The sequence below is a fragment of the Paroedura picta genome, chromosome 12 (genome assembly GCF_049243985.1).
Source record: "Paroedura picta isolate Pp20150507F chromosome 12, Ppicta_v3.0, whole genome shotgun sequence".
NCBI classification, from domain to species: domain Eukaryota; kingdom Metazoa; phylum Chordata; class Lepidosauria; order Squamata; family Gekkonidae; genus Paroedura; species Paroedura picta.
The window spans coordinates 28,976,338-29,002,842 of NC_135380.1; the positions used below are offsets into that span (position 1 = coordinate 28,976,338).

The 26,505-nt window shown below is 44.0% G+C and overlaps 2 protein-coding genes across 4 annotated transcripts; one reads left to right on the top strand and one right to left on the bottom strand.

Moving 5' to 3' along the window:
• Positions 1-25: 25 nt before the first annotated feature.
• Positions 26-21,523, bottom strand: MORN5 (MORN repeat containing 5). Of its 3 annotated transcripts, none has more exons than XM_077307214.1 (5): positions 21,329-21,523; positions 20,102-20,174; positions 18,549-18,660; positions 17,787-17,918; positions 26-867 (listed from the first exon to the last, which is right to left on the bottom strand). In XM_077307214.1, the coding sequence occupies exons 1-5, from the start codon at positions 21,373-21,375 to the stop codon at positions 788-790; spliced, it is 444 nt and encodes a 147-aa protein (XP_077163329.1). In that variant the 5' UTR covers positions 21,376-21,523; the 3' UTR covers positions 26-787. The 3 variants fall into 3 exon arrangements, with proteins under 3 accessions (XP_077163329.1, XP_077163327.1, XP_077163330.1); XM_077307212.1 differs by having other exon boundaries at positions 20,004-20,151; positions 21,329-21,519; XM_077307215.1 differs by lacking the exon at positions 21,329-21,523 and adding an exon at positions 21,166-21,314 and having other exon boundaries at positions 20,004-20,151.
• Positions 21,524-21,560: 37 nt separating this feature from the next.
• NDUFA8 (NADH:ubiquinone oxidoreductase subunit A8) lies at positions 21,561-26,220 on the top strand. Its single transcript, XM_077307211.1, has 4 exons — positions 21,561-21,746; positions 22,946-23,109; positions 24,134-24,299; positions 25,953-26,220. Exons 1-4 carry the CDS (start codon positions 21,696-21,698, stop codon positions 26,088-26,090), a joined length of 519 nt encoding a protein of 172 aa, XP_077163326.1. The 5' UTR covers positions 21,561-21,695; the 3' UTR covers positions 26,091-26,220.
• Positions 26,221-26,505: the final 285 nt, after the last annotated feature.

Consider the following 26,505-nt stretch of genomic DNA (forward strand, 5'->3'; position numbering starts at 1 on the left):
AAATATCCTTCTGGAAAGCAGGCAGTCAAGACGGATATATTTATTTAAAATGAGAGAGAGAGAAAGAAAATTTAAAAAATGTAAAGCACTTTTTTTTGTAAAACCAATGTCTGTTTTGTTACCTACTTTTAACTGTTGTGCTTTGTAAACGTCTTATTTGTGTAATAAATAAAGTTAACGAAAGTCGAAGTGCTGGCACTTACATCAAGGAAACTGTGCAATTCCCTTTTCTTTCATTTCTGAAATGCTTCTGCAGCTTGCTAATCAAAGGAGAACCCGCCCCGTCATCTTTTGTCTCCCCTCTTGTTGCTTGTTTCAGCGCTCTGACGCCGGTGGCAAATCGTTTTCATTTTCCCTGTCAGCACACCAATTATTAAAAACATTTGAGTTTCTGAGCTCACCGTTACCAACAGGCAATTAATATCCTGGCGTAGAGAGAAGGATCCACCAGCAGCTTGTGGGTGGATGTGTGACAAGGGTATAGTGCTGTGCTAAAAGATGGCTGTGGTATATCTGATGCAGCCTTGTTAGTTAATTCTTTTGTGTTCACAAAGTAGACTATGAAAAGCCCATGGCTTTACACACCTTGTGGGAACATTATGTTACGTTGAGGGTGATTAGTCGCACAATTTCCTCTCAATGCAGCTGATGAAGTGAGGCTTTAGATTTTATTTCCTCAGTAAAGGTAACAAAAAGTACCTTAATGTAGAAATTATAGGGGCTGCGTCATTCTACAAGGAAGTTAGGCACCTACAGCGCTTGTGATTCGTTGTGCCGCTGAGAGGGCTCATGCTTTCGGTTTAAAGCCAACATTCTCGTCCCAACCTTTTCGGCAAGTACGGATGATCAGCTCGTGTTCGTCGTCATCTGAAGGGGGGAGGGAGGACACACAAAGAAAGTTCACTGCATTCAGACGCACCCCTCGTACCAGCAGCTTCCCCACCATTTTTCTGCAAAATCAGCTAATGCATAGTTCACAAGAGTGTTTCCAGCTTATACGAACTACTTGGGTTACGCAAGATAAAACGAGCAGAGATTTTTGTGACATAAAAATACCTGAAAATGTTGAAGATACTGGAAGGGAAGAAAGAAAAGGGGGAGGGGGATTTGGCGGAGTCAAAACACCTGCAGAGACTGGTTAGTTCCAATAAATACTAACTGGTATTTTCGTTAGCGCATAAAATACTATTTACTAGGGCTGTTGGTTGATTAAAGCGTTTAGATGATTAATCATCTCCCTTTTAACCCATCAATTACTTAATTTAATCTGAATAATTTTGTGTATTGTGTATCTTGACTGAGGGGCCTTTTTGCAAATAGAAGGCAATGTGAGAGATCATACAATTTAACAGCAAAAAGCCTACACCATATTTTGAGTAGGAAACATCCTCTTTAATATTGCCAGTCCCATTACAGTGACATCCTGGTACCAAAAGAGCCTCAAAAATAACATATTCCCTTTAATTTACAAATTCAACAATTAAAACTGGCCCTTGCTGATTAATCAACTAAGATTTTAGATGTCTGGTCTACCAATAAATGGTCGAAACCCTGCTACTACCTCTGATAAAGTGAGTTTTCAACTCTTGAAGGCTGATGCTCACTTAATACAATACATAAAGACTTACCGCTCCAGGACTCAAGTTTTAATACATTTTCCATTTAGCAAATATAAACAGACCTTACAAGCTGGGGAACCATGAGGAACTGTGGTAAGAGGAACAGCCTGGAGAACCCATCATCTCAATGTCCCCCTTCATGATTCTTTAAACTTTCTGGAACTTGAGTAACCTGATCCCCTCCTGAAAAAAAATTTTTCTGGCCCACTAACTGACATTCAGCTACTCTCAACACATTCTCTTCTGTGGCATATGCCCTTTCACGAGGGTCCACCACTTTATTTAATTTGTGGTCATATTTTTTGTCTACACGGGGAGTGTCTAAGGAGGCAGAGATCCCCCAATCCCTGTGGCTTGCCCTGCATGATTTGCATCATTTATCTGAAGGCTAGATATGATTCCTGACATGTTGCTTCAGCTGAACACTCACATTTTGATCCTAAATTTCTCAAAAAATTATTTCAATGGATTTTACTTCCAGGCACTTAGGCTGGCTCATCGGCCTAAATTGGAATCGTACACTTAAAACTGAAATTGACTATAAAAAGGTCTCTTACACAAGCACCACTGAAGTGAATGGGATTCCAGGGGGTTTGTTCAATAGAACTCACTTCTGGGGCATGCCCCTTAACAGTTATCTGGATACACTTGGGAATGACAGCACACTTTATTCCATGTTCAATTAAATCAGTGCCTTGGAGAGCCATCACATCTGAAATAGCCACGCTGTATTCATAGTCTGCCTTTCTCTCCAGTAGGGGCCCAAAAGAGCTCACATCATTCTCTTCTCTATTTTATTCTAACAATATCCCTGTGAGGAGGTTAGGCTGAGAATGTGTAACTAGCCCAAGATCTCCTAACAGGCTTACATGGAAGACTGGGGATTCAGGACCTGGGTCTCCCAGATCTTAGTCTGGCTCTTTAGCCTCTGTACCACAGTGGCTCTTTTAGCAAGCTCCTGAGCCTTGCTGGTGGTAGCTCTAGTACTATGGAATGGCCTTCTTCCTTTAACCGTGTTTTAGAAGATGTGGGCATATATGTATGAGTTAGGAAAGGCTAAAGATTTTTTTTAAAGGTGGCACTCTGTTTTCGTTTTGTCTTTTGTGCTGGGTTTTCCTAGTGCAGAATTGTAAACTGAATTTAGGTAATGCAGGAAATAAAAATAGAAGATGGTTGAACAGGAATCGGGAGCCAGATTCTGAATCTATCGCATGATTCAATCTACTGGGACATCCTGGTTCCTAATGCCAAATTTACTTCATTCAGTTTATTGGGGAGGAAGGACAGACACCAACCTTATCCCATAACATCACCTCCTTTTAAAGGTGAATTAATATTTCTCCTTCCACTTTCTTGAGTATTCTTTTTATGCATGTGGCCCAGAATTCCCAGTCACTGACTGATTTATTCTTCTAGGGTCATCATCAGTGTGGCTAATGCTTTATGTAACAAAACGATTTTCTGTCCCAAGTAGCTTAGAGTGTGAAGCTATGGTTCTCAATCTGTGGGTGGGTCAAAAGACTGAGAAGGAGGAGGGGAAATACGGTAAATTGGGAGAGGATGCTCTGGGAAGCTTCAAGGTAAATCTGGATTTGCCCCTACTAACTGTGTGAAATGTCCATGAAACACCACCCTGAGCCATATTGGGAGGGCAGTATAGAAAATCAACCAATCAACAATATAGCCTCTTGCTCAATAATGCTATGTATTCATAAAAACTAAACTAGTTCACTGTTAAATGATGTGAGAGTCATGCATTTTTATATTTGGATAAAAGAAAGTGCTGTGGGCTTACTCTATTTGTTAGGCCCCTCCTGCAAAGTAAGTTTAGAAGTGTATCTCACTTCAGAGAGTTTGAGAATGGCTGGTCTAAAGTTGGATTGTGGGGGGGGGGGGAGTGAATAAAGTATATAATGTAACACTTAGCTCATTATGTTGTTCTGGTTGCATATGAATGGATATGATTTTGAATAGGTGAATTACAGAAATGCAGGCACCAGAGTTACCCTCTTGGGAAACAGCATGGCCTCTCCTGAGCTAAAAGATGACTGGGATGGGGACCAAGAGCAGGGAAACAACCATATAGTCGAGTTACATTGTCAGGCTATGTGTGAATTCATCCATGCCAGTATGAGCACTCCTTTGCCCTTCTCCTGCTGTGAAAAATGGGAAAGCAGGTCTACATATGTGTATATCAATTATGAACAAAAAAAAACAGAAAAGGGGTTCTGAATGCAATTGTCCCAGGTTCGTGAATAGAATGAAGGTGGCTTTGCCACTGAATGCCAACTGTTCTCTCCTTTACAAGGCACCTATGGATTCTGCCAGATTTCTCTGGAGGAGAACCAATGGTCAGAATTGAGTCAGGATAGCTCAGGAGCTTCAGTGCCACAGGTCTGTGTGCCTGCAGGGAATGGCAAAGTGCAAAGAAGCCGAAACCTGGTAGAAGATAAAGAGTTAACTGATGGGCTCGCTGTACTTTTGCCACCCTAAAAGAGGAGGCTGCCTGATAATCACTGTAGTTGTCGGGTATTTGAATCAGTGCAGCTGCAGCCTCTTCAGCAGTAACCCCTGAAACAAGACAAACTGGGTTTATTGTACTGAATAAGTCTTCAGACTCCTCCCTGATTGTTCGTAATTGGCGGCCAGGGACTTAACAGCCTCTCGACCACCCTTTCTACTCTCTACCTGACTGTGCAGCTAACAATTTAAATCACAGATGCCGATCCGGCTTGGCGGCAGCTGGTTGTTAACCACGCCAGTCCCCTTGTGCTGTCGCCGGCAGCTTCCGTAACCTTGCAACACCAGGGTGAGCACGGAAAAATCTCATTTTATCCATATTTAAAATGGAATTAAAGCCCGGAGTTTGATTAGTCCTCCCAGACGGCAAGTTGTAATTACTATTTTTTTTTTTTTTGCAAACGGCAATTGTTGGGCTATATTAATATGAACGGCAAAGCACATCATCACCTTCAAACGTGATTTCCCCTCAAAAAATGGTGGTGTGTGGGGGGGGGGAGAGAAAGATGGAATACAAATACTCTTTAATCAACTGGAAATTATCACCCTGGAGCAATTAGGCAGCTCTCCACATTGTGGGTGAGAATTGTATCTGAGCTCATTTCTCTTTTAAAAGTTCGTTTTCCCTATTGCGTCCCCCCCCCCCAGCAGCCCCCCCCACACGACACAAATTCATGCTGAATTGGTGTGTGTGTTTAGGAAGATGGCTTTGCAAATCAAAACAAGGAGAGCTTCTTTGTGTAGAAAGAGAAATGGAATAATTTCCATATGAGAATCCAGGTTCCTGATTGCCCTGCCTCACAACTCTAAGGTAAGGCAGGAGAAGCCTGCCCCTGGATGCCTTGTGTATGTTTTCATTCCAGTCAAAAGTCTCACCCTCGTTCTCTTACAGCAAAATGATGTGTCCAGCTAAAGGACATCTCATAGCATTGTCTTGCTTGGCTGTTGCTAGCCATGCCTCCAGGAGACAGAGCTGTGGTGCCCAAGATTTGGTGCCTGAAGCCTTGCCTTCTTCACTCCCTCCCATATACCGCTGAATGCCGCTTAGATGGCTATGCTGAGAACTCTGCATGTCCCAGTGCATAGAACAGGGCAAAGATAAGCAGGCCTGGGGCTGCATTTTCTGCCTAGCTTTTATAAAGCTAAATGTGTAGACAAAGAGAAGTTAAAAAGGCGCAGTACAGACAAAGCAGGAGGCAAAGTGATAATGAGCATTAAGTTAAAATTCCAAAATCATCCTCAAACCCGTGCACAGGTTAGATAAACATAAAACAGCTACAATGTCAGCTCCAGCAACCTGAAAGGCAGGTGAAACCAAAGGTTCTTCCGAAGTATGTTAATCTGAGCAACACACATTCATGGCCAGTCTGGTATCTTACAACTGGATGTTGCCTGGCCCAGCTGTTGAGGCTCATGTCAGAACAAGGGTGGCCTGGGTCACAAAGCATCTGAGTGACCCCACCTTCTCTCCTGATTCAGATGCAGAGCCTAAGAGTCAGAATAGTACCCAACCATACCTAATCTGGACTAGGAGTTTTGTGTACTATTTTGTTGGATATGTGGTTTTCAGCATTCTCCCTCCCTTGTTTTTCACTAGACTGCTTGTTATTGGTTTTCTCTATATATCTAGGTCCTGTTCATTTTTAACCAGTGAGATATCTATTCAGGGCAGGCAAGATGGAGGGAGAGCGCATACCATGATGAGTTTGCAAAAGGATAGTATAAGGAGGGATAGAAACCTGCCTGATTCTATCACACTCATAGAAACTATAACGCACAGCAGTATCAGGACTCAAGAATTATTTTTCTGGACCTACCACAACCTGCTAACACAGAATCCCTGCTCTCACATGCAGGCAGTCTATACACCTGGGGTAGTCAACCTGTGGTCCTCCAGGTGTCCATGGATTACAATTCCCATGAGCCCCTGCCAGCATTTGCTGGCAGGGGCTCATGGGAATTGTAGTCCAGGGACATCTCAGGGACCACAGGTTGACTACTCCTGCATACACAGTATCATTAGTTATGGGGAGGGGAATATGTTATATTTGTGAAAGGACACAAATAAATCATATTATGGTAATCATATTATGGTAAGGGATGTAGCCAACAGATCACAGTAAAGTGTACCTAATAGTGAAATGCTTACCTAATGTAGGCATTATATTCCGGTCACGCCGCATGACGTTGCCCACATTCAGCGTCTGGGCATTGACCGCTGGCTACATCCTCCATTTTAAAGTGCAAGTTGGGGAATTGCATAAAGTGGATTCCCCCAACCTATTTAGGGCTAGTTAAGGGAAAGCAACCAGCAGGCAACCAGTAGAGGGAAGGTATGGAGGGCTCATATGCACTAGAGTTCTCTGTATTGTCCCGCCCTCGCTCCTGCCTCCCTCTCCTGGGGACAGGGATTTCTTTTTAAAAATGGCTGACTTCCTGGAGCAACAAATAGGCAGACTCGTGTATAGGCGATGTCAGAAATAAAATAAAATGCTTTTCTGTGTTGTGCTACAAAGCATTCCTTTTGAAAGTCCCCCACCCCAAATCAGGAATGATTCACCACCACCCCCCATTAAAGTTAGTGTGGCCATTGGCTATAATGGGAATTTTAGCTTTTCCAATGGAAAATGGAGAGTCCGTCCCATAGAATATAATGGAGGGATGGGGGCACCCTCTTTGGGAGCCTCTAGACATGGATCCCTTGGACCAATAATTCTGAAATTTGGAGGGGAGTCAGGGAAGAGCCTCCTAGAGCTACCCTGAAACTTTGGAGGCTGTACCTCAACGCCCCCCCCCCCAGGTCCAGGGAAAGGCAGAAAAGCCGAAATTCCCATTATAGTTAATGGAGGAAGGGGATTGGTTGCCTGAATTGATTGACAGGTGGAAGTGCAATGTGTTTAAGGCACGTTGCTCTCTTCCGCCACTTTCAACAGCAGTTGTGAAGGCTGAGATGTGCAAAAGGGCAGTAGACAAAGGCAAGACAGCAAAAAGGTGAGGAGGGGCTGGAAAACAAGATAAAATTTAGCGTTTTGCCATTCAGATGCTGTAATGCTATTTTTACTAATGTGTGGAAATGCCTTAATAATTACAAGTAGCAATTGTGTGCTGTATGACAATCAGTCAAGCAAACACATTATCAGTCCTACTTACAACAGCCCTATAATGTAGGGTGATATCACCCTCACACTGCAGCTGTGGTAAGGCTGCTTCACTGTCCAAAAAGCCCAAGCAGCTTCGTGGGGCACCAAAATGGTAGTTGTGGGGTAAAGTGGGAGGAGGCAGCAGGGGTAGTGACATCTGCTGGCACCTCTTGTGCCAGTGTCGTTTCTGGCTGGGATTTGGGTGGGCTGCAAAAGAACTCCTGTTCAGCCTGCCTTGGATCCAGATCCAGATTCCCAGGGGGATCTTTATGTCTATTTTTTTTATTTAAGAAGTCTCAGTAACTCACTGCCAGAAGGCAGAGCACAGTCACATAAGTCCCCCTTACCACTGCACGGTAATATAAAACTACTCTTCCCACTCCTTGTGGTTGGAGTGCTTCTCTCTAAAGGAGAGCTCTTCGACAAGGTATATGAGCTGCGTATGCAGGCCTGGTAGCACACCCATCTCATTTGCTCTTCCTCACAGCAGCAGTGGTGGCCATAAATGCCAAATGTTCCCAGGTTGCACTGGAAGCAATAGGTGAGGCACCTGCCACCTCAGCTGTAGCCTGATGGGGCCAGCTTTGGCTTCCATTTACTCAATCTGGAAGAAGAGGTGAAGAGAAGAGCTGGCTTTTTGTACTCTGCTTTTTTGCTACCCGGAGGAGTCTCAAAGGGGCTAACCATTTCCTATCCTTCTTCCCCCCACAACAGACACCCTGTGAGGTATGTGAAGCTGAAAGAGCTCTGAGAACTGTGACTGGCCCAAGGTCATCCAGCTGGCTGCATGTGGAGGAGTGGTGAATCAAACCTGTTCTCCAGATTAGAGGCTGCTGCTCTTAACCACTGCGCCAAATTGTCTGAAACATCAGATAACTGGATTAAAGCCAGAGCCAACTCAGTGTCCAAGTAACCACCTCAGCAGCCTGCCTTGTAGCCTGCACAGGCAAATGTGTATCCCCCCCATATCCTGCACCAAGCTCCAAGACTGTCTGTAGCTCTGCTCTGCAGCCCATCTTGAAACCTGCACTGGATGCGTGGAATAAGGCATTCATCCCCCCCCCCCCCCCACACACACACTTCTGCTGTCACCACACTGCATGACAGATTGCATACCATTTCTCCAGTCTGCTTTGGAACCAGCATGGGCTTCGGAGGGGTGTTGTGTTTACATGCCTTGCCTGTGCCTGCTGCTGGGCTTCAAGACTTCTGGGTGCAGCATAGTAGGATAACACAGTACACTGGGTTAGACTCAGACTCAGCATAAGTGGCCCAGATGGTGCAACAAGTGATGGGCAAGCCAATATCTCCTCGTATGCTGTTGCTGCCCCGTCACTACATCAGTCCACCAGGAAATCTCTCAGTGACCTACGTAGTCAAATTTCCCTTGTGCCAGGGTGTGATAAGTCTAGCGATAAGTGGCCTACGATTGCCACTTGTGGGTTGGGAAATTCCTGGAGATTTGGGGAAAAGCCTGGGGAGGGAGCTCAGTTTGGATGCTATGCCAGAGTCTACTAAAGCAGCCATCTGTAAATCAGTTATAATTCCAATATATCTTCAATCTCCACCTGGAAGACGGCAATCCTAGGCATATGGCAGGGTGATATTTCCCCCCCCCCCAGACCGTGGAAGTAGAAGGTTATTAAGAGCAACCCAGCAGGAGAGATCTTCCATGGGAAAGTCCTTACTAAAGAAGTGGGCTGTGAATCCCACTTTTAGGTGTTAACAGGCTGGAACTGGGAAGTCTTTGGATCAGAGGTGAGTTTCCTACACCCTGCGGAGGAGAACATTGCAGAATGTTTAAACTGGAACACAACAGTCAGGAAACCAGTCCTAGGCTGCTATTGCTAACAAGTTCCTTCATCTGCTATATACACCCTTAGCCAGAGTTACTTGTAGCTGAGGGAATCACTCTTCATTGTCATACTGTTTGTTTGCCTTCCTTCTTTGGACTGTGACTTTAGAACAGCCTAGGAGCAAGGAAAGTCAAGTTCAGGGGATCAACTTGCTCTTGGCTGCAGGTCACCCTTCAGGGCAGAGACCACTTGGCAACTTAATTTGTATGTTAACAGGCCAGTCTGCCCTTGTTCCTTTCCTGCTCAAGCCCCAGGGGAAGGGGGCCACTGACAAGGAAAGAACAAATATTTTGATAACTGAAAGTGGCCGGGACAACAGACTCTCTTGGGCACTTTGCACAAAAGGCTGTCCTCTGCAGCTTGAATCCAAAGTTCTGGCCCATGCTTTCTGGCAGGGGACCCTCAGCTCTACAACAGAGAATCATCTTTGCATGCAGGAGCCTGGGGTGCTGGGTTACTGAAGGGAGGAGAGAGAAGACAGAACTGCCTGGGAATGGTTGTCTCTACTGTCAAGCTGTTCCTACTGCTTCCACTGAAGAGGCTTCTTCCTCCCCTTGTGGCCACCTTAGGGCTGCTGAAGAACCATCTCAACCTGAAGGCAGGAGAAGAAAAGTAGCAGTATGGAAAGACTAAACAAAAGGCAAATACTTCAGCCATCAATTTGCCTGGATGAGAATGGAAGGCAAGTTTGCATTATAGCCATTTTTTTAAAATTGTACATTGCCTTATGTGATTCTTATATATTTATAGTTTAGGTGATTTTAAATGCTGGTTAATTTCCTATGGAAACTGCTTTGAGTTTAGGAAAAATGGAAACAAATCTCTTCAGTAAATAAACAGAGCCAATCCTGGGAACCACCAGTTAAAGAACTGCAAACTGGTCAAACGGTATAGGGCCCTAGTATTGCTGTCGGTCCAAGTTGAAAGTTCTGGGTTTGATAATACAACAGCCTGGCTCTTTATGTAACAGAAAGAAACAGAAATTTGGTCCTCAGAAGCAATGAAGATTTACAAAGTCTCCTGCTGGAATTTAGTCTTCATTGTTATTATTATTAGATTTTTTAAACTGCTGCTCCCCAGCAAGCTGGCTTGCGGTGGGTTACAATACTAAAAACCCCACAATAAAATATAAATAATCCCTACATTAAAACCCATTCTTCCTTCAATGTCAGCATTAACCCCCCCCCCCATATCTGTTCCAAATCTCCACCCCATCTGGACCTCCACCCCATCTGGCACTAAATAGGTGAAAAGCCTGATGTCCTGGCCACTTTGATTGGGGGCTCCTGATCTAAGCTGTTACCCAGCCTCAACCAAATGCCTGGTGGAAGAGCTCCATCTTGCAGGCCTTGCAGAGCTGTGCAAGCTCCGTTAGGGCCCTTAGTTCTTCTGGGATCCTATTCCACCAGGTCGGGACCAAGGCTTAAATGGCACTGGCCCTGGTTCAAGCCAGGCATACTTCTATTTGGCTTGTTCCTGGCCACTGGCAGTTTGGAACGCCATTGCCTCCTGGATGTGGTGGTGCTGCTGGCCAGGTCTGAGCCGAACCTGGTGGCATCACGGAAAATAACAATGGTTTACTATTTTGCTTGGATGGACAAAACTCCTTGAACCAGCTTTGACTCCATCACTCAGCAATGGAGGTCCTCCCTAACGTTTCTGAATGTACCAAAACCTATATCTGCTCTAGCACAAGCAACTGAGATTGCCACGGTCTGAACTACTAAGCTGTGTTCCTGAAACAAGGCTAGTATGTATTGAAAGGTTTCAAATGTTCTTTTCACTTGTCCTCCTTCTATTTACCTTGTCCAGGTAGATAAGTTACAGCAGGTTGACAACCAACTGCATAGTCCCCCCAAATATATGCCATCTCCTCCATGAACACTGCTACGTGATGGAAAGCACTACAACAATTGGCACCATTTGTTTTGTTTTGTGCCCAAGAGCAGAAACAAAAATGCTCACAATTAATTTCAGCGAAAGCTGGAATTCTTGCAAACAGGTCTGGCGCCCATTCCTGGAAGAATACACTGATTACCAACAATTTCTCGGGGCTTGCCACAAACAGTATGTCTTTTGTTGCATTAAAAAAAAGCAGAATCAACCATCTGGCAAATGCCCCAAAGCTAAAATCTTTCACACGGCTTATAATTCACAATGATTAAATATACAAAAGCAACAGAAGCCTATTATGTGCGCAGAGCTTACTTTCGATTTTCACTGAAGTCGAATCAGTGGCTCTTTACTTCGAATGTTGAGCTTGTGATCTGAGCCTTTTTTTATCCAATTTTTCTCTTAGGAATCATGTGGAGTATATGTTCTGCCTACCAGTAGGAAAACCGAACATGTGTTGTGGAGCCAAAATTTCCTCTCTCTAACTCTCTCTCTTTTTTGTGTGGCATGGCTGATCTCTCATTATTCAGTTTCATGCTGAGCATGTTTTTGGAAATAGGAGATTCTTTAAGCTGTATTTACTCTCAGGTAGCTATCTTAGTGGAATGTTAATGGTTCTCCCACCATCGGTGTACAAGCTTCAATATTGCTCACTTTTTTGATCATGTGAAGTTTTGTTTTTTAGTGGCAGGTGTGGGTTTTAGTGGCAGGTGTGGGTTTGCTGTGTCGAGCAGCCATTATAGGTAACAGTTTGTTAAATGCATCTTTTAAAACTTTTAACTGCAGACATACACACTCCACACACCAGCTGAGGACTGGAGGCCACTGCACTCACTGCTGATCTTAACCCCCTCTCTCATGCCACCTTTCTATTACAATCCTCATGATTCAGTCCCTTGCAAGAAAGGAAACACAATAAAATGCAGTCAACCTGGATGCCATGACAGTGCAAATAGCAGAGAAAAACATCCAGTAGCTCCTGGAGAAAGATGGGGCAATGGAAAGAATGGGGAAGCTGAGGAGTCACTGGCACAGGAGGGGGGAATAATGCCAGATTTTGTGGGAAAGTGCTTGCTAGCCCATTCTGCGGGTGGGCATGCACACACACAAAACACCACTTCTGAATTGTGTTCTCTTTAATTTCTAAAAGACTCCCAGCTGTACCTCAAACTTTCCCTGTCAATATTTTTCTTCAGCGATCCAAATTTAGTGATAAACATATCACTAGACTCATCTCACTTGTAATCCTGCCCCTCCCCCAAATTAGCATGATAGAAATAAGCAATAGTGGAGCTTGTGCACCAATGGAAGTGGGAGGATGGTGGAAGGTGAAGAGTGGGAGGAACCGTCTCAATGTGGGTGGTGGAATGGCCTCTGAGGAGTGAACAAAAGTGGAAGAGTGGAATTCCAAGGGAATCTGTATGCTGTGATTTACCGTTGGCTTGGAAGCAAAGAAGAGAAAACAGGCACAAAATTGCTCTCCGAAAATCTGGGGAAGCAGCGACCAGACAGTGAACTTACCATTAAGGGAGGAAGACCAATGCAAGAAAAAATCCCTGACAGAGATGCATAGTGAAAGCAAGGGAAAGCACCCGGGCATGGCCTTAGTTATAGCATAGCATTTTAAAAAACAAACAAACAAGCAGCAAGGATTTCCATTGCTTGATTAAAACAAGACACTTTTCTCAAAAGTGTCTACAGGACTACACTGTCTTTTTGTCCTGAGGAGTTTCAATATGCAAGGTTGGCCCTCCTCCGGATTTAGCCTAACTATGAAAAAGGCAACCAGGATATCACTTTCACTGTTGCTCTCTGAAGATCCAGGACTGCTCCGGGAAGCCACTGGAGGAAGCCATGATACACACTAGCCCAATTAATGCAAAAATGAGGAGCCAGCCTTGGTATTGTAGGCTGTGGTACTGTGATGACAGAGTTGTTGTCCCAGTCAACTGCAGCAAAACCTGAGACTCCCCAATTCAAGAGATGAGGCAGGAGTGAGGAAAAAGCCATAAGGGAAGGATGCTCAAACAACCCTGGAAATGTGGTTTATAGCAGGTGTAGTCAACCTGTGGTCCTCCAGATGTCCATGGACCACAATTCCCATGAGCCCCTGCCAGCGTTTGCTGGCAGAGGCTCCTGGGAATTGTAGTCCATGGACATCTGGAGGACCACAGGTTGAGTACCCCTGGTTTATAGGACCTTCCGCTCTTGTGAGGTTTTCTACAACATTTTCTCCTCAGTGACTCACCTCAGTCCCTCAACCCAGTTTCTCCTACCCTTCTTTTCACCATCTGCCTATTCCACTTATCCTGTGCAGGGGCTTTTCAGCCTGCTGCTTACTGTTCGCTCTCTTCAGTAACCATGTCAAGAAACTTTTCTACCACTAAGCTTGCCTCTATCCAATGCCCTCCTCACAATCAGCTTCAAAGATCTCAACCCTCTATTTGTTTAGTATCCCAGATTCTATCTGATCCCATCCGTGCCAACAGGACACCACCCAACCTGCCCTTTGTTCTTTCTGAGCTTCAACTGTCTGTCTATACATTCCAGCTTAACAGACTTTCTTTTTCTCTTATGTGTTTTTAGAATTCCATTACTGCACCTTTCCCTCAGGAGTTGCAATGTTTGTGACTATTCCATGACATCAGGACCATTCAAGTAACAAAGGAGAGGTTAGTTTTTAGCTACATGAAAGTGCCTGTTTGTGGATATGTGAAAGTTTGAAATGTGGCTGAAGACCTGTAACAGAATGACCAACAACTGACAACCCAGAAGGAATGTTGACAGCTCAATATGATTCAGAATCCAATGGTTTGTGACTGAGAACTTGCATATATTTTTTATGGCTGTTCATAAAATTTATCTGGGATTGTCTGTACTTACACATATAAATCAATGTCACCATACTTTGGACAAATATATAGCAAATTGCACGACCTCCTTACTCAGTTTTCCAATATGCTCTGTAATGTCCAGGGAAAACAGAAACTGGAGAGAGAGACTCCTACTTCCCAATGAAATGAGAAAGCTCCATTCACAGAAATAAGGAAAAATAAGAGGAATAGACACAGATGCAATGAAAATGAATAATGTCTTTGTAGCTAAGTAAGTATCCCCATGGGATAAGAAATGTCCCTTCAAACCTGGCTCTTGAGGAAGAAGATATCATTTCAGCCAACCTGCTTGGCTCTGGCCCGAGGTTCTGCAATGCTTCCTGCCATCTGCTTTTGATGCTTCCAAGAGCTGGCCAGAAGCCCAGCGGGCTTTCCTGTCTTTCCTGTAAAGAAGCAGCCTTGGACTTGTTCCCTCTTCTACCAGTTCCCTTTCTTGGGTTTTTTTTGCACACAGCTCAGCTATTTACCCATGCATTTTGTCACCTCTGTAGCCTTGTGCCTTGAATGACTTCTCTTGGGGCTCCTGGAGTTTCTCCGATGTCATGCAAGCCCTGGCTCTTTCAATTGTGTCAGTGCCCTTAAAGGAAGGGATGGACTCCTAAGCTACATCCCTTCTTCACACCCATGTCCTCAAAAGTAACCTGTGCAGAGAAAGAGCTGGGGGCAAAAGGCCCCTCTTGCACATTTAACTTACAATTGTTTTGCAGAACGGGATATATACAATGGGCAATTTAATAGGAGCTGATACTAGTGGTAAGTTTATAGTAATAAAATGTAACAAAGGAGAGTTCAAAGCGCAAGTTTAAAAAAAAAATGAAACTGGAATTCCTAGGCGTTCCTGCCTGGGCTGATCTGTCTGGGTTCCTGTGTTTCTGGAAAGCGTATGCTTATCACACTCATCAGCAAAGCTGCTGAATTCCATTGACCTGGGTCTGTGCCATGAATAGCTATTTGTGTCAGATCATTTTGTTTAACATTTTGAAGTAAGGTAGACTTTGTGGCAAATGGTACCTGTAGTGCGCTGACCAACCTTCACCCTCTGCAGTACTAATGCCTCTAAGAACCAATATGGTGCAATGGAAGGAAGAACAGGTTCAAACCCTTGAACAGATGCACAACTCCAGGGGGTGATCTTTGGGACAGTCTATCAGGCTGTCCCTGAGACATCCAGCCTCTACGCTTGATTCTCAGGGCTGGGAAGAGTCTACCCAGGTCAGGCTGGTCAAGTGGGTCCAGGGGATGATGATGATAATAGGTTCTTATATGCCGCTTTTTTATACCTGAGGGAGTCTCAAAGCGGCTTACAATCGCCTTCCCTTTCCTCTCCCCACCACAGACACCCTGTGAGGTGGGTGAAGCTGAGAAAGCCCTGATATTACTGCTTGATCAGAACAACTTTATTAGTGCTGTGGTGAGCCCAAGGTCACACAGCTGACTGCATGTGGGGGAGTGTTGAATGAAACCCAGCTCACCAGATTAGAAGTCCGCACTCCTAACCAATACACCAAGCTGGCTCTCTAAGTGTAGGAGGGTGCAGTTCTGTCTGCTTTGAAAGAAGATGCCATCAGACCCTTCTTGATCTATGAATCTGAGTGACCTAAATGAGTATCTCCCAGTAGCCAACACGACATTTTTTAGCAAAGAAGCAGCTATGCATCTTCAGGTGAGCTTGGAGGAGATGGATTATCTAGACCCATTTCAATCATGATTCAGCCCTGGTTTGGCCTGGAAATGGCCTTGGTTGTCCTGACAAACTTTATGAGAGTACATTCCTGTTGATTCTTTCTGACCTCTTATCAGCTTTCAATTACTATTGACTATGGTATCCTTCAATAGATGCTGGTTTGGCTGGAACTGAGGAACATTCTTCAATGATCCCTCTCCCACCTGGCAGGACACCATTTACGCTGTGTGGTCCTACAGAGGCCAATCTTATCCCTCATGCTATTTAACATCTACATGAAGCCACAGGGGAACATTATCTGGGGATCTGAAATGAGGCGTCATCAAAATATGAATGACAACCAGCCCTGTTTTTCTCTAACAACCAAGTCCGGTGGGCCTGTTGAAGTTGCTTAAGAAAGACTTTAGAAAGCTACTGGGAACAATGAGCCCAGAGAAGTCTATCAGTCAATAAGCAGTCCCTGGGGGTAAAGGGACATCCTAACTTTGTTGCATCATTCCACTGTTAAGGCAGTGTAATGTCTTAGTGGCTTTGGTTTGTTTAACAAATTCAAGGGTACAGGCAATGTATCTTGCCATAGAATTCGTTCTGCGATCCTCACTGCTTGGTCCAACCCCAGGCTTTGAAGCATCCCTTCAAGGCATGGCCCGCAGGGTTATTTTTCCAAGGCAGGGGGTTGAGGATATTTTGGCTTTCTCCCTGGTTAATGCCTGGGGTTTCAAACCTGGCCCTTCACCTTCCACAGCAGACATATCCCCTACTTGACTGTGCCCCCTTTTATATGGTCATCCTACTTGGGAAATCGGCTGGAAGAAACCAACCATCTAATCCTGCCCAAGTTGCCCAATGTCTGGCCACTCCTGTGTGATCAGGCAGCCATCTCTGTGAGCCAAGCCTCCTGACTGGGAACTGCTCCTACTAGGGTGTGTGTGTGTATGTGAATCCACCGTGCTGATGGCTTATTGGTGCTCACTCCATCAGCAGTATCAGTCTGTTCCCTGGCAGATTGGGCAGTTACACTCAATGACAAAGCTGCTCAAGGAGACAGCCTGTTCTGGAGGGGGTTGCATTATGGATCCCAAGGACTACATTTGGACACTCTGGTCTCTTCCATTACATGTAGTGCCTTTTATCAGCTTCGGCAAACATGCCAGATATGAACATGCCTCAAAAAGCTTGATCTGACCATAGAAATCCAGGCAAAGGGAGAGGCTATGGTTCAGTGGCAGAGCATCTGCTTTGCACACAGATGTTCCTCGGTTCAATGCCCAGCATTTCCAGCCAAAAGGATCGGGTACTAGATGATATGAAATACCTCTGCCAGAGACATGGAGAGTTGTGGTAAGTAGTAAACAATATTGACCTTAACAGACCAATGGTTTGATTCAAAAATAAAGTAGCTTCATCTACCTAGTGTATCTACATTAGATTACCTATAATGTGCTTTATATAAGACTGTCTTTGAAAACTGACTGGAAACCTCAGTTAGACCTAACCGCTAGGATATGATCATGGGTTTGATATGGACATAGTATCTTCCTTATACTGAAAATTGTCTACTTGTTGCCCATTGGTTCCCAGGCAAACTCCAAGTGCTGGTTCTTATCTTTAAACCTTAAAGAACTTGGGGCCAGGGTACTGAAGCACTGCATTCTTCCATACTGACCAACCCACCTGCAGAGAGGAGGCTGGTGGCAAACAGTGACAGAGCTTTTTCATTCGTGGCCTCTCAGCTTTGGAATGTAACCCCTCAAAGACTGAACAACACTGATTTTATTATCTTTTAGGCATCAAGGCAAAAGAGTCCTTTTAAATCAAGATTTTACTAGAACACTTCCATCCTTTTTATTACCGGCTTCTAGCCTGATGATTGTTTTGTGGGGATAAGCTGCTGAATATAGTTTTATGCTTCTTCTTCACCTCCAGCTGTTTTATAGTACTTGCCTAAATGCGAAATGTGCAAAATTTAAATAGGAGTTGGACAAAATGTTCTAATATAAGCAATGATATATTCAGTTCGACACTGCTCTTTGGATAAGTTCAAATAATTTATCACACAGCACAGGGTGGCTATTGGGTCTTGGAGAAGCCAATAAAGGAAGTTCCTGTGAGCCCAGAAGGTTATAATTTCAAGGCAAACACGTCTTACGGTATTACTGAGCCAGCAGATAAAATTGTACCTGCATTCCTTAGAAACCGGTGTTTATAATCAACCACCACTCTAGTTTCAGGATTGTAGAAACCATCACCACAGTCATAGCAGCCATCTGGGATGGGCCGAGGAGGATCCAAGTTTGTAAGCTGAGAAATCCCTAGAAAAACAAAAACAAAAATATACAGGGCTTCAGAGCAGAAGAAATAAACAGGGCAGGTCATACATGGGGCAGTACCTGTGAGCAAGTGTCCTCACAAGCACAGACCTCTTTGTTACTTTTAGCAGTATGGGAAAAAACTCCATAGATGGTGTGCAAGCTGCATGCATAACATCGTAAGGGACTGGGCATCAGATGCCACTGGTTGCCAGCAGTAGCAAAGGAAGAAAAAAGAGAGAGGGGGTGAATGGTGGAAGAGGAAGGAAAAGGCAGATGCTTATTTGGCTAGTTGCCTGATGTCCTCATCACACTCAGTGGATCCCAAGAGGCCTGCTATTTTTTGAGGCTACCAAGCAGCCCATTTTGCCTCCTGCCAGAAAGCAATATTTTTACTTTGACAGCTGCTTCTCAGTATACCACTAACTGTTTTGTTGCTGGCTTCGAAATTCTGTTTTGCTGCCATACTGTGTTTTGGAGTTTTGAGTGGCTGTGTATTTATACTGATATCATAGACTTGTAAATTGATCACTAAACATATCCACCCCTGTGTGCACACATACCTATGCATTCTGCTTCTTACAAACTAGTCTCTCATCATGAACAAGGCTGGTTGATTTCATCTGACAGTACCTGCAGGCTTCAGGCCATTGCAGATTTCTGTATAAAACCGTCTGTCATAACCGTCACAGTAATGCCACTTGTCATCTTTGTATTCCAAACCATCTGCAAAGGTGTATTTTCCCTACAAGGAAAGACAGGAGTTAATTAACCATGTTCAGATTTGAAGATCAGCCTCACTTCTCACCTAGAGTTCAATGAGGGTAATGGGATTTTCTTATTGACATGAGAACATGGTAAGGTACACCATGTGTAGAATGGACACAGGTAACACTATATACGGCCAAACCATACAAATCACTGGAGTTCTAAGTCAGAAATTTTAGATGTATTTTTTACCCTAAAAGGCAGCTGCAGAGAACAATCTAGATTGGGGCAGGGAAGTTGATTTAATCCCTTTCTTTTCCAATTCCACCTTGAGTTGCTTTAAGCCCTACTTGGAAGACCTGCTTTCAACTGGGGGGAAACAGTGTGTATGGAAAAGTTAACTATTCCTCCCACAGTACCACGGTGCTGATCCATATCACATGTCTCCTCCCCATGCTGGTATTTTAGAGACAAATAATACATCTGGAACTTCTGTTACTGAACATCAGCATGATGTGTTGCTCGGCTCTATCTTTCAGCGTTCAAAGCATTTCATGTAATCCATCCATTCAACTTGCAAAGTTAGTCAGCATTATTTTAGCACAAATGGAACTCACCTAAAACCACAGAGTTAATTCATGGAAGAGGGAAGATTTGATCTGAGCACTTCTTGGCTTATAGATAAGTCTTATAGATAACCCTTCCACTACACTAGATCGCCAGCTGTCCTTTGAGTGGGTGGCTGAAGGTTTGAACCCACATTTCCTAGGTCAATACCACTATATGCTCCATTGGATTTATATTAGCTCTCTCCATATTACTGATAAAAAACCACCAGCACTTCTGAGTGCTGGATAATCAATGTGTAGAAAGAGTCAGTGGACATAAACATGCTGGCCCCACCTCCACTTCCACAGAATCATGAGCACTGCAACTACATGTGGAGAAACTATGTGCATATACACTCCTGCCCATGATCAGGAAAGCACTGTTGCCAATTATGAGGAGGGAACTACAGATTCACACCTGCTCCATGCATAGGCACAGTGCTAACAACCTCACATTCTTATAAGGAGGGGGAACAAAGTGTGATCATCCCTAATTTTCCCTCTATTCTCACTGACTAAGCACAATGAGGGTTGCATACTCAGGTATTACAAAGAACTCTAGAGGATCCCTGCATGCATTAAGGTAACTTGATCTCCGCAGGGAAAAGCAGTGGTTGAAAACAAAACATGGGCCCTACTCTACAGCACTGAATTAAATCCATTTTTGAACAGGGATCCTTCCAGCAGTATGTGACTCCTTCAGTCCTTCTCCAGACATATTATGACCATAACAGTTTTCATCAAATATGTGGTAGAGATTTTGTGATGGTACCTCTATGGCTATTCCGCAATCCCAAGTTCCTTCATATTTGCTCCCACTGGGGAAGTGCAAGGTGCCCTTGCCATGAAACATTCCATCTTTCATCTCACCAATGTATTTGGTTCCTGTTGGAAGGGTGTAAGTGCCATCTCCCTCCAATCTGCAAAAGTCCACAAGGAGAATCTGAAGAGGAGGAAGGAGAAGAGGCTGTAGCGGGACAGGGAGAGGAGAGGAGAGAGCTTTGGAGGAGCATGAGGGACCTGGCATCTCTAGTAAACAGGATCTAAAGCAGAATCTCTATATGAGATTCTGGAAATCTGTTTACAATACAGAAGCAATATTTTGCTATATATATATAAATATTTTATAAAGTGATGGTAATACAAATTTAATCCACATATACTATGACTGAAAGCTGGGACCACAAAATGGCTAATGGAAAACATTTTGGATGGTGCCGTCACTATCCCAACTTTCCTTTCAACCCATGGCATAATGCTGTATTTCAGCACGGGATACAGGTGGGCTTCACCCTTGCAGATACCGACTACTGCAATAAATTGCACCTGTGTTATGATTTGCATTAAAACGGGTGTCTCAGGCTGTACAAAAATCCAGAGGTACCTTAAAGACTAGCACATTTATTTCTGTGTGAGCTTTAGTGAATCACAACTCACTTCTTCACATGCTAATACGGCAGGGGAAACAATTTTGGGAATTCTTATAGGGAAAATTACAAATGGAAGGGAAGAGGTAAGGGTTGAGACAAAAGCAAATTAGCAGGGTGTATTCTTTTCCGTGTCTTTTCAGTAATCTGCAGTTACCTCCAGCTGTTATTTCCATTTCTCTCTTTTTACTTATGCAGAATTCATGCTCCAACTTATTACTTAAACAAAACCCTTGGGGTGCACTAACCGCTTTCAGTTTTCACCCACACGCCTCCTCGCTCAGCCACCCAGGAATATTATAATTGTAATAGTATATTTTCTTGTGCCTGCCCCATGTTCCAGCCTCCTTGCGCACGCTGAAAAATTTAGGGCTAGATCCACACGAACTCTCGTCTTGTCAATTCCTCCTCCCATTGCAATTGTCCCTCTAAAAATTCCCCGAAAGGATTCCCTCTGCCGTCAAGACTTCCTCTTCGAGGCATGCGAAGAAGTGAGCGCTGACTCACCAAAGCCCACCCTGTTGCTGTTACTCTCTAAGGTGCCACTACTGGTTTTACTTGACTACCCCTTTGCAACTAGACGGCACCCCAGCCTCGCGCACACGAGCGGGCCCCCACAGGAGGCCTGTGGGGCTGCCCCTCGCCATGCCATCCTCCCTTCTTGCCCCACCTGCCGTTGACGCGCTGCCCCACGTAGTAGCTGCCCGTGTAGTCCATAGCGACGCCGCAAAGGTGCGACCGCCTCAGGTAGGCCTCCGCGAGCGAGCGGCGGTCTCCATAGCAACAAGGGTGTACGCCACGGGGAAGAGCAGCGGCCGAGGCTGATAGGACGAGAAGTTTGACGGTCCTCTCCTCCACGCTTCCAGACACGCCCCCAAAGCTCCTGGGGCTACTGGGCGCATGCGTGTGTTTTCTGCCGGCGACAGGATGAGCATGCGCAGTAGTGGCGCGGCCTAGACTCAAGAGAAGGCGGCGAAGGAGAGGTGAAGGGGAGAGTGCCCGTAGGGGTCTGTGCTAAAGCTGGGAGGGTCCTTGTCATGCCGACTGTAGTGGAGTTGCCTTCGGCGGAGGAACTGGAAGTGCCTCAGGTGAAGGAGTGCAGGAGCTTCCCCTGCCGACCCCCCCCCCCCCAGTTCAGCCCCTTCCTGCCATGGTCCCCTTTTATTCCCTCCTTCCCCTTGGTCGCTTAAGGTCAGGGGCGACCCCCTCTTGTCCCCCTTGACAGACCTGGTGGTTCAGGAGTCTTTTCCTTTCTTGCCTATGGTTATATTTCTTTCTCCGCCTTCTGGTTATTGGTCTTGTTTATTTTTTTCTCTTTTGTGGATACAACGTGTTTATTGCGTTGGCTTGCGTCTCAGTGAGAAAAGTGAACTGTAGGCAATGTAAATAAATAACATTAACGACAGCTAATGTGATACTGTGATATTGATATGTTCCGTGGAAGGTTGAATGCAACAGGGGCAACCAGAATAAAATAACTAGTAGAGTAATTGTGTGCTGTAATAATATTATTTGGCTCTTATCTGAAGCATGTGCGTCCAGTGTAAATTCCTTTCCCCCCTTTTTGCTCATAAAGATATTGGTGAAGTAACTCGGGTGGCAAGAGAGATTGGCCTAAGGTCTACCTAGTGTTGATAATTAATTGGGAATCTCATAGCACTTTAAAGATTAATCAGAATAATTCTTTTGATTGTCAGAGATTTAGCAGGGTGGAATAAATGTTTTAAATCTTTAAAGTGCTGCTTTAAAGTATCACAACAGACTAGCATAACTACTTTTCTGGAATTATTATGACAACTTGCCATTCACCACTTTCCACATCCATCCAATTCAAAGATATAAATTCAATTTTTTTCTGTTATCCCTATTTTTGTACTTGCTAATTTAAATAAGGTTCATCTATACATTACATTAGCATAGAGGGTTTTTTGAGAGGGAATATCTGCTGTATAAATGCCTCAAATTGTTTTATATTTAAATTATATTTATGCTTTTAATTACTTTTATAGAATACATATGTTTACTTGGCTGCTATCATTTTGTGTCTTATTTGTTCATATGACATTCTGTAATTTAAGTGCTGTTCTGCCATTAGTTAGCACAGAATGTTGTCATTGGCCTGGTTTCTGCTGCTCCCATTACACAGATGGGAACTGAGTGTACATGGAAGGGACACAATCTGGGGCATGGATGTGTGTAGCCTGGCTTTGTTCAGTGATGCAGACTCAGAACAAGCTCCTCTTTGCTCCTTGGTTTGTGGTTAAATTGTCTGCTTCTCACTCCTCAGGTGAGAGTCAGCTCAGCAGTACTGAAAGCAGCTGCTCACCATTATGGTTCTCAGTGTGACAGAACCAACAAGGAATTCATGCTTTGCCGTTGGGAGGAGAAGGACCCAAGGAAATGCTTGAAGGAAGGCAAGGAAGTCAACAAATGTGCCCTGGAATTCTTTAGGTATGTCTTTTCTAGTGCACTGCTATGCCTGTTTGCTTTGAAACAAAGTCCCCCTCTTTTCACTAGGGCTGCTCCCATAGAAGTGTGCGAAGATCATGGCCTCATTGGCCTGTAACAAAAGTGCAGGGTTTTTTTTAGTGTCTTGCTCTCTCAATAGAATATTCTTGAGGCAGGTTATAATCTTAAACCAATGAAAACAGCAGAATGCCAAAAGCATAAAAATGCAATGTAACAACATAAAAATCTAGTGAGAAAAGCAGAAAATAAATGACATGAATAAAAGCAACAAAAAAGGCTAATTGGGATATAAAAATATCAAAACACACACAAAGCTTAGAACTATCCATAGACACTCAGGCCATAAAGCCCAGAAGAGAGAAAATCAGACTTCATGTTACAAGGAGGTTCCTAGTTATTCTAGTCATTTGCCTTTTCTTTGGACTGAACCTGTTATTTTTAAATTAATTTTAAAAGTTTGCTAGCTGCTTCTTTAAATGCCTGATGTGGCTTGCAACAAAAAAGGGCATAAATACTGAAGTTCAATAAAATGTTATCTAAATTAGAATACTGCAGTAGCATTAAGCTGCATTAATGCTAACATCATATAACACTATAAAACAATTCAGTTCAATCAATAATTGGGAAAGACAATTTAGCAGCAGCAAAATGGAAAAAATCAATTCTCTAAAGCTGCTGCTGCTGTGGTCTTGTTTAGTATTGGGGTGAGCCTGGTAGATATGAATATACAAATCTCGTGGCAGAATAACAAGCTGTGAACTTGTTTTTTTTTCCATTGCAAATAAAAACACTGAACAGAAAAACCTGAGGCATGAAAGAGTCCTATAAGAGCAGCTGACTTGCTCAACACAAGAAATTTGAACCCAGATATGCTCTCTGATCTGCCTTGCAGGTTGGATAGGCTGTGTATTTTGAAGTCTTGTGAACAGTAAATCAGTGCTTTTTTGTGCAGAGTGCTTCTTGTATCATCATACAAGTCTGATGAAACCTCTTGCTGTTCGTACAGGAAGATCAAGTTGCACTGTGCGGAACCCTTTACCCAATACTGGACCTGCATTGATTATAATGACCTATTGGAGCTTCGTCGTTGCCGGAAACAGCAGAAAGTCTTCGATGACTGTGTGTTGGAGAACTTTGGCTGGGTGCGACCTGATTTGGGTCAGCTGTCTAAGGTAACTGCATTGGGTGCCAGTTAGCCCATTAATTCTATTTTTCAGTTTTCCTCTTTGTATCATAGCACGTAGCTTTGTTCCCTTTTTTCCCTTTTGGAATGCTTGTCCCTAAACTGAGGAGTGTATTGTTGTCAGCTGACCCTTTGGCTAAACTTAAAGGTAAAGGTATCCCCTGTGCAAGCACTGGGTCACCCTTGGGGTCACCCTTGGGTGACGCCCTCTAGCGTTTTCATGGCAGACTCAATACGGGGTGGTTTGTCAGTGCCTTCCCCAGTCATTACCATTTACCCCCCAGCAAGCTGGGTACTCATTTTACCGACCTCAGAAGGATGGAAGGCTGAGTCAATCTTGAGCCAGCTGCTGGAATTGAACTCCCAGCCTCATGGGCAGAGCTTCAGACTGCATGTCTGCTGCATTACCACTCTGTGCCACTTAGGTGTGGTAAAATGCTTGAAACTTCCTGAAATGTGAAAATATTGCATACAGGGGTCTTGACAGATTTTGCACCTACACACAAGAAACCCCTTCTGGTTATCTAAGGTCTGTGTGGGGCTTATTTAAGGTGAAGAGCTTCTAGAGCTTCATAGGAGAGTGGCGTCTGATTCTTGGTGGGTGTCTATATCTTGGGTCAGCTGCATATGTGTGTATTGCAGACCCACATTCTGCTTGCAGTCGCTGCCTTTTCCAGTACTTGCTTGATAAGATTTCTGTGGAACATGGGGGCTAATCTGTGCCACAGATAGCTCTGCCAGTGGGGAGATCATGGTTCTTCTGAATGACTGCAGAATGGCCCAGAGCTTGTCTACATTTCTTGCACTGTGCTGCTCTGTAGAACTGCTTTGTTTTTTAAATGCTTATGCCACTTTTTTGCCCCTGGGGCAGCATCTTGGTTGATCTCGGGCAGAAAGCCTGAACAAACCTTCAGCCTGAGATCTTTGAAAGGCTGTTGCTGGAAATAATAGTACCAGTTGTCTGACTCTGTATCACGTAGATTTTTGTTTTCAGATTCTCACTGCGTGGTTCAACTGGTTCAGAGTGTGTCATCTAGACTATAGAATGGTGTATGCTATAGATAACTCATGCCGCCAGTCTTTGTTTCTAAGGAGAACTGAAAGTGTTGCTTCCTACGTTTCAATTCCTAAATGACCTGGAATCAAATTACTTGAAGGACTGCTTGCCATTTCATGAACCTGAGTGTCTGTTGAGATGGGTCTCAGAATCCTTGCTCCATGTACTCATGCCTTCAGAGGTGTGGTGAGTGGCAGTCAGAGACAGGGCCCCCAATTAGGGAGGACCCCCTGTTTAGAGGTTTGCCTGGCTTTGAAAAAATTATCCACTTGCACTTTCTGTTGAGTAATATTCTGTCTCTTTCTTGGGTGAGCTTGCTTTTCTGCCCTTGTATTAACCTGCTGCTCCTATTGTTGTTGTTGTTTTTTTTTTTTTGCTGTTCCTTTTGTCTTTTGCTTCATGCAATATTTGCTTTTCTGTCTTTTAGTTGAAGTGCCATAAGCATTTTTTTAAAGAATGAATGACAACCATTTTTTAATTAATTAATTGTGCTGATGGGGTGGTTTGGTGCTCTAAAGCTGTTGCCCCACTTTTTTGTTGTTGTTGTCGGTAACAACATTTCCAATATAATTCTCTATGTTCCAGGTCACCAAAGTGAAGACTGACCGGCCTCTCCCTGAGAATCCCTATCATTCCAGGGAAAGACCACCGCCAAACCCACCAGCGGAGGGCGAGTTGAAACCTGCTTCATACGGCAGCCGGCTATTTTCCTGGACCTTGTAAAAGTAAAATACAAAAGTGGGGGAGGGCCTTCTAAACAATAAAAAGCTGCTTGTCTAATAGAAATCACTTTTTGCTGGTGTATATTGGATGACATCCATACTTGGAAAATAAAAACATACTCTTGCTTGAATTGTCCCTGTCCTGTGTGTGTATATGTTTGTTTCTGAAACACAAAATGGGGGAGGGGGGGAAGTAGTAGGTACTAACAGCTTTTGTACAGGGCAATGCAGTTTCTTTGGGGAAAGAGTAATTGCTTTGTGACAGAGCAGAATCCCCAGACCAAGGGAATGGGTAGGATTTTGCAGGTAGCAGGTGTTGGGGAAAACCTTTTTGCTCTACAAGTTTATGGTAGTCTGACAGGGTAGATGGCAATGTTTATTATTATTTCCTTAAAGCTCCAATGAAGCAAACCAGG

What these genes read in the sequence shown, in the direction of transcription:
- MORN5 (XM_077307212.1), bottom strand. Translation starts at nt 21,375, where the DNA reads ATGGACTACACGGGCAGCTACTACGTGGGGCAGCGCGTCAACGGCAG. An exon ending in GGGCAGCGCGTCAACGGCAG is followed by an intron (nt 20,152 to 21,328) that starts GTGGGGCAAGAA and finishes GGACTTTTGCAG; the next exon opens with ATTGGAGGGAGATGGCACTT. An exon ending in CAATGGCCTGAAGCCTGCAG is followed by an intron (nt 17,919 to 18,548) that starts GTACTGTCAGAT and finishes TTGTTTTTCTAG; the next exon opens with GGATTTCTCAGCTTACAAAC.
- NDUFA8 (XM_077307211.1), top strand. Translation starts at nt 21,696, where the DNA reads ATGCCGACTGTAGTGGAGTTGCCTTCGGCGGAGGAACTGGAAGTGCCT. An exon ending in AGGAACTGGAAGTGCCTCAG is followed by an intron (nt 21,747 to 22,945) that starts GTGAAGGAGTGC and finishes CTCACTCCTCAG; the next exon opens with GTGAGAGTCAGCTCAGCAGT. An exon ending in TGTGCCCTGGAATTCTTTAG is followed by an intron (nt 23,110 to 24,133) that starts GTATGTCTTTTC and finishes CTGTTCGTACAG; the next exon opens with GAAGATCAAGTTGCACTGTG.